Source organism: Oncorhynchus tshawytscha, linkage group LG11, assembly GCF_018296145.1.
Source record: "Oncorhynchus tshawytscha isolate Ot180627B linkage group LG11, Otsh_v2.0, whole genome shotgun sequence".
Lineage (NCBI taxonomy): Eukaryota > Metazoa > Chordata > Actinopteri > Salmoniformes > Salmonidae > Oncorhynchus > Oncorhynchus tshawytscha.
The window spans coordinates 39,995,402-40,010,777 of NC_056439.1; the positions used below are offsets into that span (position 1 = coordinate 39,995,402).

Consider the following 15,376-nt stretch of genomic DNA (forward strand, 5'->3'; position numbering starts at 1 on the left):
GTCTGTCTGTCTGTCTGTCTGTCTGTCTCTGTCTGTCTGTCTGTCTGTCTGTCTGTCTGTCTGTCTGTCTGTCTGTCTGTCTGTCTGTCTGTCTGTCTGTCTGTCTGTCTGTCTGTCTGTCTGTCTGTCTGTCTGTCTGTCTGTCTGTCTGTCTGTCTGTCTGTCTGTCTGTCTGTCTGTCTCTCTCTGTCTGTCTGTCTGTCTGTCTGTCTGTCTGTCTGTCTGTCTGTCTGTCTGTCTGTCTGTCTGTCTGTCTGTCTGTCTGTCTGTCTGTCTGTCTGTCTGTCTGTCTGTCTGTCTGTCTGTCTGTTTTGAGTTTTGACCAACCGAGCGTGAAAACAGAATACAGCACCACGACTGACAGGGATGCTACCTCCATGATCAGCTATGACATGTCAGCCTTCAACAGCCTCAGTCAGAACAAGTCCAGAAATAAGGTATGTCACTATATAGTAGACTACAATAGGAGTCCTCTGTTGTGTTGTGGAGAAGTCATCTGGAAATATCTGTTCTATATTTGAATTACTGTACTTTTAAACCCCACCCTCTTTACCTTCTGTGAGGCCAATCTAAAGTATTTTAGGACAGACTCATCTAAGATTAATGATGAAATGTGACTATACTATACATTGTAGCAAAACATACTGTACCATACATTTTTACCATAGTTCTGTTCTGCAAATGTCAAAAGTATGTGTCAAAAGAGAGAACTTTCAGAGTGGATAGATTCATATGCAACACACTTGATATTGATCAAAACGATTACTAAACATAAAACGATTACTAAACATAATTTCAGTGACAGAATCTGTTTCTTTGCTTGGAGACATTTACCCCATACTACTGCTTGCCACTTCTTGCACTGAGCCTGGCTGTGCAGTCATATAGAAGGTGTGCAGAGGAGGGCAGTATTGACTCACTTTGCAGGGCCCTGAGTGGAAAAGAAGTAAGGTAAATCCCAAACCGGTCCCTTCCTCCCTCCTCACTCCTCGGCCCTCCATTTACACGATCAAGTGTTATTGAGGAGGTAGGTGCTAATTAGACCCTTTGATATGTGAGATGTACATAAACAGTACAGCAGTTCAGATTCTTCAGACAGACCCCTCAATAAAAGTTTGAGTCAGTTTATTTTGTATTATGCAACATTTAGGTTTTGAATACCGATCTACATGATAATTTCTTCAATGCCTTGGGTTATTAAGATAAATGTAGACACATTTATCAGAAGCCCCTTAAAGTTGTATACAAATCATTAGGGTTGAAGGGTAAATTATATGCCCACCTACAGATGCAGTATCTTAATTTGACCGATATTTTCACAGCAAAATTATCCTGCAGTGACAGGATTTCTTCCTGTGTTATTCTCCATTGATACCTACTTGTCCAACATGTTGTCCAACATGTGCACTGTATATTATAGTTATTATTCATTATTCATTATTATTATTAATGGGGTAGGATTCACTATCTATGTTCTATTGATATCAATCCAGCTTTCACAAATACGTAATTGAGTACGTTAATCTGTTCAAGAAGAATGATGTTTTCCCTGGAAACTTGGTTACTGGAGTAGAAAGAATAGGATCCTGTGTCTTTTATTTTATACATTAAAATGAAGTATTTCTAAGCTAGGCATACAATTTGGAACATGAACTTGAACACAATAACCACTAAGTTTGTGCCTGTACCTGTCATGTGTTTCCTGAAAGGTCTGAGGTCATTTGGAAACAAAAGAACAATCAGCTCTGTTTCAACAGGATTTTTAATAGGTGAAAATCCTGTGGAGATCCAGAGTCTGTTTCTACTACTGAAGGAAGGATGTGCACAGGGCCATATGAAACAACAACAGCAGATCGTTGAAGTCATGACAGTTATAGGCACAAAAGGGCAAAAATGTACATCCTTTCGTGTCGAACCATTCACACTGTACACTGCTGAATCATGTAATAATTAGCAAATATTCGCAAATGTACATATTGTGTTTTTTCCTTGTCTCGGTCTTATCCACTGTATTATGATATTGATAAAGATGTCCCGGGGCTACTGACTTGCCCCAGTTTGATTGAGGGAAGAAGGGTGGAGATGTTAGTCAGACATCCGTGTCCATACATTCTCATTGGATAATTAGTTCATGTGGGGGTTTTTTAATGTGAAAGCTCTTTCACAATAGCCTTTATGCTGCACCTGTGATAGAAGTGGAATTATGCCCTGAAGCAATGTACCTTAGTTTGTTTGATACAAGTCTACTCAGGGCTAGACAGATATAGATACACACGGATATCGCTCACACACTGTCTCTCTGTCTGTCTGTAAAGTTAGACAGTTCACTTATTGTATTTGGCGGCGTTGACTTTTATTCCAGCTTAGTAATTGTATATTGTCATCTTCAACCAAGCAGCTTAGCAGGAAGCTATGAGCTGATAAACATTCACTTTTTGCACCTGATTTGCTATTGGTGCAGGATATGGTTATTATGCCGGGACTGTAAGGAAAATAAATCTACAGGCTAAAATCCAGCAAGTATCGCTAAAATGGTATGTAGTGGTTTTATTTTAAGTGTTTGTGTGTATTATCTTTAGTTATGATGTTCTGTATACTCTTCCAGCCTGTACTATAGTAGGAAACAGACAAACAGAGTGTGCCGGGCTTTTGTATGTATGCTACTGTGTGTACTATGTTTTTGTTTAGACAGCCTTTATGTGATGTGTATGTTTGTATTGATTCTATGGATCCTGGACTCCCTGGAGAACAGTGACTATCCTGGCTAAATAGACTATCCTGGCTAAATAGACTATCCTGGCTAAATAGACTATCCTGGCTAAATAGACTATCCTGGCTAAATAGACTATCCTGGCTAAATAGACTATCCTGGCTAAATAGACTATCCTGGCTAAATAGACTATCCTGGCTAAATAGACTATCCTGGCTAAATCAATGAAAATAAATGAAATGACAGAGTACAAAGTATACAGACAAAAGAACATTGGGACAGTGTTGTTCCATGTGTATATGGGCAGTGTGCATCATGGCTGGATAGAACTTTCTTTTCACTTTGACATTATAGAGTATTTTGTGCAGATCAATGACAAAAAAAAATCACAATTAAATCTATTTCAATCCCACTTTGTAACACAACAAAATTTGAAAAAATCCAAGGGGGTGAATATTTATGATACCCACTGTCTAAATTGAATAAGACATGGATGTACATTGTTGTGTTTATTTCTAGGTATGGTAAGTAATCCAATAGATCTTATAGAAAACTAGTATTATTTGGTGATCCTCACATTCCTAGTTTGCCTCGTTGGTTCTCATTCGACCTGTCCGGCATTGGGATTCAAAACCTGTCGATACTGACTTGTGGGAAATTTTATTAGTCACATGCACCGAATACAACAGGTGTTTCACCTTACAGTGAAATGCTTACTTACAAGCCCCCAACCAACAATTCAGTTTAAAAAAGTACAGATAAGAATACGAAATAAAAGTAACAAGTAATTAAAGAGCAGCAGTGAAATAACAATAGCGAGACTATATACAGGAGGGTACCGATACAGAGTCAATGTCCGAGGGCACCGGTTAGTTGAGGTAATATGTACATGTAGATAGAGTTATTAAAGTGACTATGCATAGATGATAACAGAGAGTAGCAGCGGTGTAAAAGAAGGGGAGGGGGGTCAACGCAAATAGCCTGGGTAGCCATTTGATTAGATGTTCAGGAGTCTTATGGCTTGAGGGTAGAAGCTGTTTAGAAGCCTCTTGGACCTAGACTTGGCGCTCCAGTATCGCTTGCCGTGTGGTAGCAGAGAGAACAGTCTATGACTAGGGTAGCTAAAGTCTTTGAACATTTTTAGGTTCTTCCTATGACAACGCCTGGTATAGAGGTCCTGGATGGCAGGAAGCTTGTCCCCAGTGATGTACTGGGCCGTGTCGCACTACCCCCTGTAGTGCCTTGCGGTCGGAGACCTTGCAGTTGCCACACCTGGCAGTGATGCAATCCGACAGGATGCTCTCGGTAGTGCAGCTGTAGATCCTTTTGAGGATCTGAGCACCCACGGCAAATCTTTTCAGTCTCCCGAAGTCTGCCTAATGTTGTCAATACCACAGAATTAGCCATTAGAAAATGACTTTAATAGGATCTCTATGGTCATTGCCCAGGTGCTGTAGAAGCCTGATCATTTTCCTACCTGGCTGTTACCAGAGAGACATCTACACCAGTGTTTCCCAACTCTGGACAAGCACACCTGATTACGACTTGACTACTTGTCAACTAATCATCAAGTACTTGACAAGTTGAATCATGTGGTTTTGTCCAGGGCTACAACAAAAATGTGTGCTGTTGGGGGGTACTTGAGGACCAGAGTTGGGAAACACTGATCTATACCATTCAGCTTGGCCTGTTTGATTTTGACAAGAATGCTATATACTATAGACAATCAGTAACATTTCAACATACTACCTACAAATTTAACCCTAACACTAACCCTTATCCTAACCCTAAACTTAAGCCTTACCCTAACACTATCCCTAATCTTAACCCTTACCTTTATTCTAAACCTTGCCTCAACCGTAACCTTAGCAGGCAGTTGTTTATCAATAGATAGTCAGTTGATTATCAGATCATTTGTTGATAGTATGACCATCTGTATAGCATCTACAGAAGAACTATCCAAATAAATTGTGATCGAATATTTACGGAATCTTAGAGGTAATGTACTATGTACTACATCATTGAGCACACCTCATATAAGGGCTCTCTAAAACCTGTTCCTGGAGCGCTACCCCCCTGTAAGTTTTCGTTCAAACCCCAGTTGTAACTAACCTGATTCAGATATTCAACCAGATAATTATTACAATCAGGCGTGCAAGATAAGGGTTGGAGCAAAAACCTACTGGACGGTGGCTCTCCAGGAATAGGGTTGGAGAACCCAGCTTTATATTAAGGACAAAAAAAGTGAGAGGGGAACTAACGTCTGTGGTTATTTGTACAGCTGTGCCAAAAACAACAGGTGTGTCTGTTCTCCATCTGGGTATTTATCTTTCCGTTTTTTTTTCTCTGTCTCCTCCAAGAGCTCAGACAGAGTGTTGAACCGCATCGGCAGTTTTTTTTCCATAAAGAAGAAGAAGAGCCGGAGCGGTTCACTCTCAGCAGACTCAGAGGATGGATCCTGGCTTGGTCCTGGCTCTCCCGTCTCCCCCCAGTCCCCTGGTTCTCCTGTCTCCCCCCAGTCCCCTGGTTCTCCTCTCTCCCCCCACCAACCTCCACAGGAAGACTGGCAAAGGACCCCCACCACCACCCGGAGAGAGGGGGAGGTAGTGGAAGCCGGAGCTAGGCCAGTGCAGGGAAATTTGTCAGAGCTCCAGGAGGAGGGATCGGTGTTCAGTACCAGCTCCAGCCCTGGTACCTCCAGCCTAGCCTCTCTGGTGGTGGTGGACAGAGGGTACCTTTTGTTTGCAGGCAGCGACAGCAGCGATCGTGGCAGCGTGAGGGAGGTGCAGGTGTGCAGGGCGAGCCGGGCCGAGCCAGAGGCAGACGGAGAGGCAGACAGGAATTCTTGGAATCTGACTCCCACGAACTCGTCCTCGTCCGGAGCAGACCAAGTCCCAGGGCTCAGCCCCACGGAGGACGTAGTGGGAGAGGCGAGCAGGAGGCTGCAGGTACATCTGGAACAAACCACTGTGAAAGACAGAGAGGGGTCTGGAGGGGGCAGCCCAGTTGTCCAAAACACCCTCAGGTCGTTTGAGCTCTCACAATCTCACCTTAAGGCTGACTTCACCTCTCTGGTCACAGAGTCTAAAAAGACCTCCCTGAAAACATCTGTTGGAGGGAAGGGGACTTACCTGATGGGAGTGACTGTAGGCTCTCAGTCACACACCCCGTCCTCCTCAGATCCCCAGCCAGAGGGGGAGGAGGGGGAGGACAGCCCAGCCATGGGGAAGAAAAACAGGAGGAGGGCTCTGAAATCCACCAGCAGCAGCTCGCCTGAAACAGCTCCCCCAACACAGACCATGTTACATGGGGGAGAGGAGGGGACGACGCAGGACTCACCAGTGAAGCTACACAAAGCCTTGTGGGTGGAAACACACCTGGGAGAAGAGGAGGGGGAGAGGAAGGGGAAGAGGAAGATTGTAAATTCGCATTCAGTCCTGGCCATACCTATGACTGTGGCCCCTGTGGAGTACCCTGATACTGCAGGTGTCCTGGCCACTTTAACTCCTTCAGCAGTATCAGCAGCAGAGGCCAGTGGCAGAAAGCCAAAGCCAAAGCTGGCTGTATCTACAGCGCCAGCCTCCAAGGAGTCCAAAACAACAAACAAAGCCCAGCCAGAGGCGAACAGTCCAGGCACAGACTCAGAGAGCAGCACCCCTCTAGAGTACCAGATGGCCCTGAGCAAAGAGGAAAAGCGCAGGAGTGTGAAACTGTCCCGCAGTGAGAAGATTTTCCCAAAGAAGGTGTATGTGAGCCCTGAGCCCAGTTTTGACGGGGACGAGCAGACAAAAACAGAGCTAGAAAATAATGACATCGCAGACTTGGCTTCAAAGATTCCTCAGAAGTCAGAGGTGAAACTGTGAGTATCTTTATTTTACATTTTCTTTGGTCTTTTTAAAGAGTGCTTTGATCCTAAAGTGAGAAAGAGAGATTGAGAGCGATTGAAAGATTGAGTGAGAGAAAGAAAAAACACCTGAGCTGTGCCTATTTGTACCAGAGGAGAACAATAACAGCAGTTCTTAGTACAGCTGAAAAGTCCTGCGTCATTAAAATGTCACATTACTTAATGTATACTTTACTTGGACTACATGATTACTGATCGTACTACTACAGGTCATCGACTATGCAACCATACTGTATCTTCCTATGTCATTGTCACAAAATACAGTGTGCACTTTACAACCCAGTCAGTACACTACCTTAAATTGTTAAGTCAGTTGTTCAAATGAACTGTTTTATTTCAATCAAAATGGAGCTTTACTCCATGTTTTATTTCCATCTTGAATGATGACTAATGGCAGAAGCAACTAGTCACTTTGTTTGACTAAAGGGTTTAATGAGTAGACTCAGTACAAGGCTGACAAAGTAAGGCACACCATTCTGATATCCACATATCTTTCAGACATAGTAATGCCACAAGGCATGCTTTTTGTTGTATCATATTAATGTGATGTAGCCTGTTTTTTAGATTAAAATGCTTGGAATTCATCCAAGACTCTTCATGGATTTATTGTTCTACTGATACCTGAGGAGATGTTCTGCACTGCTGGAAGTTTTAAGTGAGAGCAGTTGGTCAAGCTACTGAGTGCAGAAAGATTTATTTCAGGTTCACTTTGCACGTATTGCTAAAGGCTGTTTTTCCTTATCCGAATAACATGTTTATTTGGTTTTATAATGGTTGGTATAAATGAAGTACCCTATCAATGTAGTTACAACACCTGTTTGTGGTGACAAGTTTGTTCTGCACACGAAATTATTTTTCCCTCCTGTCCTCAAAGTTAATCACACATTTTCTCTCTTCTCTAAACAGCTCGCCAAGCCCCCAAAAAGTTTATGTAGACCTCAAGGAACCAAACAATGACTGTATCATCACTGCTGGGGAGATAACCATGGGTACAGACTCTGATCAAAGACACCATGACCCCATGGCTGTAGACAGTTCCTCAACGTCCCCAACCCCAGAGCTGGATGAGGCCTCTCCAACCACAACTATGCCAGGACGTAAAACACAGCCCAACACAGGAGGTTCAAGGGTTAGATGTCAGGGGATGACCCAGGTCACCCCGTCTAAACCAGGTGACAAAGTAGGCAATGTAGCCAGTCGGTCAAAGTGCCCCCCTCCTCCGGTTGGACCCAAGTCCAAAGCTGTCCTGGGCATGGCTAAGGGAAAGGGTCTGAAAGATGGTGGAAAGGCAGGGATTTCTAGTGGGGCTCCATCACAAAGGACACCTAAAGATGGCAGTGAGAAAACAAAGGTTATGTCACCTACGTTAAAGGATCAACCCACCGCAGGAAAAACAGAGGTCACCGACAGCCCCAAGTCGAAAATTCCCAAAAAGTCACAGACAGAAGCTGTATCAAAACCTCCACTGTCACCAGGCACAACCTCAGTGGTTGATGTTTCAGTGGCTGTGTCTCTACCTGTGCTTGGTTCCAAACCCCAGAAGACCCCTAAACCTAAACATTTAATGATTAAAACAGACAAAAAGCCTATCACCGAGGAGGTGAATGAAGTGGGTTCAGGGGGGAAACCAATTCCAGGGCCTGTTACGTCAGAAGAGGAATCACCTACTAAAGTACCAGTCATGTCACCTGTGAACTCAGATAAGGTAAACCTATCCAATGGGATGGAAAAAGACCCTGAGGACAACAACACTGACATAGCCAAAACAAGTGAACCCAAAGATGTCAAAAAGCAGGCTCCCACATGCCCAGACAGCACCAGCAGCAGCATGATACCAAAGAGCCGGTTACCCAAAGCCCCTGACAACTCTTTGTCTCTGGTCAGAAAGATGAAAGACGGCAAACTCCAAACCATCGACACAGGGAGTAAAACTACCAAGACCACTGAGAGAGCATCAGTTGTCAATAGTAGGCCTTCCACACCAACCAGCCCAAAGCAGCAGGAGCTTCCCAGCTCAGAGGAAATGCCCCCAGATGAGACAATGACCACTGAACCTGAGAAGGGTAAGACAAACTTGTCATGGATTTTGAACATGGGATATTGATAAGATTCTGTCTGCTTATTCATAGCCTCTGTCTAGCTTACACGTTTTAGTTATGTGTTTAGTGGTGGTAATGTTTCAAAATTATCCAATGGTTTAATTTCTTTGATGGACAAGAGGAATTGTAAATGTCACATATTTAAGAGAAAGGGATAGCTCTCATTTTGCAATGCATTATGAAAACTAACCAACAAACTGCTATACTAACTGTCTGACTAACTATTGTTTCACCAACAGGAAGCAAGCTGCCCTGCCCTTTGCAAACAAACCTGCCCCAACAGGCCTCCAATAAGAGCACCCCCCGTGATGACGGGGACACACCCACCCCTCCCTCACTGTTACCAACCAAGCCAGAGAAACCCGCCTCCCTTGGACTTAAGAAGAAGAGTAACATCACATCTCCCACCATGGACATGACTGCTGATGATTCTGGGAAGGCTTCACCACTGAGTTTGAAAAGTCCAGTGAAAGATCCAAGTGATTCTGTGACTGTGGCTAGCAAGCGTGCAATGTTCCGTCAGGTAACTCCCCCTAAAGGCAAGCCCAGCAAGCCCCTCAAGAAATATGAGCAAACTATGAACTCTGAAACACAATCTAAATCTATACACGATCATGTGTCACTGGTCACAGATAACTCTCAAATAGATGATCAACAAACCACACCAGCAACACACCAGCAACTGTTTGTAAATGATCAAACAGATGAACCAGCAGTCACTGGAACAAAGAAATCACTAGAGGACAGGAGCAGTAGTAGTACACCTGAAAAAAAAATGTATAAAATATCTGAAAATGGACAAAAAAAATCTACATCAGTCAAAACTACCTGTATTACAAAGGAACAACAAACCAAACCATACCCAGATCTCTCATCCGAGACAGAGAGTGACCGCAACTATGTGGAAGCCTTAACCAGTACACCACTGCAGCAGATGGGTCCTGTAAGCCCAGGTGTAGTCCTGGAGAAACACCCAACTGAACCAAGCCTCATTGTGTCTGCCTCAAGCACACCTACCCATGAGGAAGTAATATATACATCAACCAAGCCTGAATTGACTGACCACATTCATACTGACTCTGAGAACCAAGCTAATCAGAAAAGTGATGAGTACAATGAAAATACTTCTCCAGCTTCAGAGAAGCTCATACTTAGTGCTGGGGAAGGGATATCCAATACGAATCAGCCTGTGGAACATGGCCTGGATGTAGCAAAGGATAGCTCACCCAAAAACGCCTCCACTGTGGTTGAAAGAAGAGAGAGTCAAGATACAGCAACACAGTCACCCATCTTTGGATCAGAGGAAAAATCTAAGAAACTAGCTAATGCTCAAACCCCCGATATAGTACCTATTCGTAATGGCATAGTTTCTGATATATCCATAGTGTCTGGGAAAGAGACTGAAGTACAGAAGGGGGGAGAGCCATTGAAGGTCTCCGACATCATAACAGAGCCTGCGATTGTTCTGAAACCAATTAAAAATGGTGAGGTCCAACTGAACAAAGAGCTTCCTTCACTGACACAGAATTTGGCAGATGCACATAGCGGGCCACACAAAGAAAACAAAGAGGACAAACTGGGTGAGGCGGCAACTAAGAGCACAGTTACTAAGATGGATGCAAAACAGGAATCAAAGACCATAACTACAAAAGATCAGAAGGAGAAAGTGACAAAACAAGAAAGACCCAGCGAAGGAGCGACTAAGATATTAGACACAAAACAGGACTCAAAATCCATAAGAACAAAAGCTCAGGAGAAGAAGGTCTTGCTCCTCAAAGAACCCCCTAAAATGACAAAAGCAAACCCCAAGGCTGAGCTGCCTCTTCAGCTGCCAACTTCTCTGAAGCTCCCCTCTCCCCCTAAACCTCTCCCTCTGAAACAGGAATCTCCGTCCAGCTGGCTGAACGTGGAGCGCGGCTCAAAACAGGAGCAGAAGAGGGAGACCAAGAGAAGGCTGGACTGTTCAACCAGCGAGGATGAGAGTCTGGCTGAGATTGACAACGTGGATGACTTCATCAGGAGCATTAAGGAACTGGGCACCCCCTTTCCCCTGCCCCCCAAGAGGCACCACGACCATGCCAAGACCTCCTCGCCCCCCTTTGCCCTGCCCGCCATCAAGGAGGACCGCTTCGAGAACCCTTTTGACGCTGATGGCTTCCAGTTTGGCCTGAAAAAGAGGACCAAGGATGAAGAAACCCCGGCCATGTTGATAAAGAAACAGGCCAGGGAGGAGAAGACACAGCCAAGAAGGGCTAATGCAGAGGACAGCCTTCTCTTCAAGGCCCTCCAGTCTCCATCTAGAGCCCGGAGAAAACCAGGGTGTCAAACAGATGGGAAAGATGGAGAGGTGAACATTAAAGTAGAGGGGAAGAGGGAAGTAGAGAAGAAAGAGGAGCAAGGGGAAGAAACCGGTCAGCTCACGTCACGGCTAGGAAGGATGTCCCTACTCTCCAACCTATTGAGCTCCCCCAGGACTTCCAGAAGGAACAAAGGGGATCCTTCCTCCTCAGTCTCTAATGGTGCTCCTCCCTCTCCTACCACCCAGGGCACAGTGCCAGAAAGGGCGGGTTGGAGAAGTATGAATCCGGGCCTGAGTATGGGTGTGGTTGCAACTGGTGAGTCAATAATCAGTCCTTCCTCACCTCCTCCTCTCCCCTTGTTCACTGAGCTAAAGCTGCCAGATCCCCTGGAGCAGTATCTCAGGACAGACAAAGGATCCTCACAGAGTAGTGCTACACAGAGTACAATGGCTAGCCCTGTAATGGGCTTAGGTCACGGTACTGGACTAAAGGGACTTACCTTAGGACTTCATCCAGCCACCAACCACATCCCACAGGCCCCTCTGAATTGTCTTCCTGCAGCCAACCCCAAGGTAAGAGTCTCAGACAAGACTGCATGAAGCCAACTGATAGTTTGGGGTTTTGCATCATTACTGTACTGTATGTATCTATGTTATTTTATTTATCCATCTAAAATCTCTATAGACGGGTACTTTGTACTAGATTGAGAAATACGTTGGTTTTTTTTCCATAGAGACTAAAATTGCATGATTGAGACATAACTATGGTTGTCTCTACCTGCCCGAGTCTCTCATATTCTCTCAGTACTGCTTTACTTCTGGAAACAGAGGATTCAGTTTTACAACTAAATGAGTTCTGACCTGCAGGGCATTGTTTAATGGGCTGAGCAGATACTTCAGATCCTGTTCACTTTGTACAGGCATCTAAAGTATCTCCATGGCAACACGCCACTTAATCAAATCAGGTCCAGCTTTGTATTTTGGAATGTTGAAATACAATAAAAAGTTCTAGACGTTTATGGCTCTTAGAAACAGGTCATGAATTGTTTGCAAGTAAAGACAAGAAGAGGCATACCTCAATAAACGTTTATATATGCCTTTGTCAGAACCACTCCATTTTGTACATACATTTTAATGCTCAGACCAGACACACAAACATGCAAATAAGCCTACTTCTCTCACGTTGTTTTGCTTACATGACTGCCATCTTTCTTTCTGCCCAGCGTGTGTAGACCAATGGTGGTTTGCTCTTACACACTAATGTACAGTACATGGCATGTAGGCTGCTAACTATTGATATTTTTAAGCTGGCAAATGTATAACTGGTAGTCTTTTGTTGAGTTATTTCAATCTGGAGGCAGTCCAGTGTTCTGCCGTGAGTACAGGAAATACACAGGATACCCCAGTCCCTCAGAGGAAAATGAAAGTCAGCATTCTTTCTTTTCCTTTTCAGATTCCAGAAGTGCGAGGGTTCCACAAACGGCCTGGGAAGGTACGATTGACTTTACATTCAAAACAAAATACTGCATCCACCGTCCAGTGTTTTATAGTAGCACGATATGATGCAAGGTTTACTATTAGTTGTGTGTTGGGGAGTTCTACATTATTTATTCTCATATACTTTTGATATTTTATGGTGATTATCTGGAAAGATATTTCATAAAACGTCTGCAGTATTCAACTCAGTCTATTGTATCAGAAATTGCAAGTGACAATGATACAATCACCAAGTGTCACATGTTGTAATGACCATGAGATGTACTTACTGTAAATCTCTACATCCTGTTGTAGATAGTGCTCCATGAGCGGGCTCAGTTTGAAGGAGAGGCCTACGAGGTGTTTGGGGACGTAGAAGATGCCTCCATGATGAAGCTGTCTCCTGTCATCTCAGTCAGGGTCATCAGGGGATGGTAAGACTATTTGTTGTGATTGTCACCGGTTACAACAGCCACAAAGTATGAATTGTCTATATCATACATTTTTGGTTGTTTCTTTTTGGTCTTAATTTTTAGGTTAGGCAGAAGGTTAGTACTGTGGTTAAGGTTAGGTTTAAAATTACATTTTAAGAAGGTAAATTGTAGAAATAGGCTATGACTTTGTGGCTGTGGTAACTAATGACAATCATTTGTTGGGGACAAACTTCATTCCTCATTCCCTCACTCTGTATTCCATAAATTAATGCTTTATTTCATACAAATCTTCCATTTTTAACTTGTCACAATCCTCTATTACATTATTAATTGATTAATGTCTCATGTTAAAGACGCATGACAGCAACTCAATATTTTGTGACTGTTGGGAACATGTCTCTCAGTGTGTCATCACATCCTGTCCCTGTAGCTGGCTGCTGTATGAGAAGCCAAGGTTCCAGGGGCGGACCATCGCCCTGGAGGAGGGGCCCATGGAGCTGGTCAACGTGTGGGCAGAGGAGGTGACACCAGGGGCACTGGATCACATGGGTCTGCCTGTGCCAACCTCACCCATGGTCATCGGATCTATCCGCCTGGCAGTGAGGGACTACAGTCTACCTCGGATTGACCTGTTCACTGAAGTGAATGGTCTGGGGAGAATGACATCCTTCTGCGACGACACTATTGAGATCTGCTCTTATGGGAACATACAGAACACCGGCTCCATCAAGGTCCACTCTGGAGTGTAAGTTCTACCTTCATTCTAACAAAGTTGTAGGTTCAAATCTTAGTAAAGAATTTGCTTCATTATTAAATTAAATTCAATATACTATACTTGCCCCAGCAGGCTTGCTAATGTTCAAAAGCATGTTGAGATGGATGATACAGGCCCTCCGGGTGGCGCAGTGGTTAAGGGTGCTGTACTGCAGTGCCAGCTGTGCCACCAGAGACCCTGGGTTCGCGCCCAGGCTCTGTCGCAACCGGCCGCGACTGGGAGGTCTGTGGGGCGATGCACAATTGGCCTAGCGTCGTCTGGGTTAGGGAGGGCTTGGTCGGTAGGGATATCCTTGTCTCATCGCTCATCTACTGTGGCCGGCCAGGCGTAGTGCACGCTAACCAAGGTTGCCAGGTGCACAGTGTTTCCTCCGACACATTGGTGCGGCTGGCTTCTGGGTTGGATGCGCGCTGCGTTAAGAAGCAGTGCGGCTTGGTTGGGTTGTGTATCGGAGGACGCATGACTTTCAACCTTTGTCTCTCCCGAGCCCGTATGGGAGTTGTAGCGATGAGACAAGATAGTAGCTACTAAAACAATTGGATACCACGACAAACAGGTAAAAAAATGTTTTTAAATTAAAAAAAGAAATGGTGTGCAAACTATAATTTAGCATTTTCACTCACTATAGTGTGTATGTGGTTTTTTTGCAACTCTTGTCATGGAGGCTGATCTTTCTTCACTTTTCTCATTGGAATTCAGCCTGGCCTGCACGTGCTTGTTGGAATGACATCATTTGCTGTTAGGAGATGTTATCTCAGTCACAAACATGTTGTTGTTTTTTGTAGACAGTACATTGGTGCTGCTACACTCTTAGAAAAAAAGGGTTCCAAAAAAGGGTTACAAAAGGGTCTTCGACTGTCCCCATAGGAGAACCCTTTTTGGTTCCAGGTAGAATATTTTTGAGCTCCATGTAGAACCCTCTGTGGAAGGGTTCTAAATGGAACCCAAAGGGGTTCTACCTGTAACCGAAAAGGGTTCTTCAAAGGTTTATCAAATGGGAACAGCCGAATAACTCTTTTAGGTTCTAGATAGAAAAAGCTTTGCTAACGGTGTATGTTGATTATTTTGTATGTAGTTTAGTGAATCTGCTCATGTCTGTCTGTCTTAGGTGTGTTGTCGAATCATAGTGCTAATGGCCTGAAATCGTATTTGGATGTGTTTTAAAGTTAATATTTACATGACAGCTGAAGAACAAGGGTGTGATTTAGTGTCTTGTACAAGTGTCTAATCTTTGTTTGTGTGTGGCCCTTGTTGCTATCCCATAGCTGGCTGGTGTATGGTGACCCAGGGTTTGGGGGTCTCTTATCGGTGTTGGAGGCGGGCGAGTACCCCTGTCCAGAGGCCTGGGCATTCCCTCAGCCCTTCATCGGATCGCTGAAAACACTCAAAATGGTACTGGATCATTATGTCATTCTTAATTATCTTTTAATCAACACTGTCCCCTTACTGTGTATTCTACTGTTTTATCTCCATGATGCTAAAGGCCTGTGTGGTTTTCCATCTCTTACAGGGTGGGATAAAGGTGGAGCATCCTAATGAAGTAAAGGTATGCTTCCCCTCTTTGAATTATCCTGTTTTTATAGCTATTCCGATGACCATTCATATTTACATCAATGTTTAAAACCTGTTTGGGATAGCATTTTCACGTTTGGATGAAAAGCGTTCCCAGAGTAAACTGC

The 15,376-nt window shown here is 44.1% G+C and overlaps 1 protein-coding gene across 2 annotated transcripts in view; it reads left to right on the forward strand.

Annotated features, from left to right (window-relative positions):
* Positions 1–301: 301 nt before the first annotated feature.
* The window catches only part of LOC112261972 (beta/gamma crystallin domain-containing protein 1), a 35,014-nt gene continuing 19,939 nt past the window's right edge, over positions 302–15,376 (forward strand). The window contains exons 1-9 of one of the 2 annotated variants that reach the window (XM_024437631.2): positions 302–437; positions 5,071–6,569; positions 7,521–8,677; positions 8,953–11,585; positions 12,466–12,504; positions 12,804–12,922; positions 13,353–13,667; positions 14,963–15,089; positions 15,208–15,243. In XM_024437631.2, coding sequence (XP_024293399.2) covers positions 378–437; positions 5,071–6,569; positions 7,521–8,677; positions 8,953–11,585; positions 12,466–12,504; positions 12,804–12,922; positions 13,353–13,667; positions 14,963–15,089; positions 15,208–15,243 — 5,985 coding nt within the window. In that variant the 5' untranslated portion in view covers positions 302–377. Of the gene's footprint in view, positions 438–2,269; positions 2,535–5,070; positions 6,570–7,520; positions 8,678–8,952; positions 11,586–12,465; positions 12,505–12,803; positions 12,923–13,352; positions 13,668–14,962; positions 15,090–15,207; positions 15,244–15,376 lie in introns of those variants that run through there. The other variant, XM_024437632.2, reaches the window with a different exon arrangement.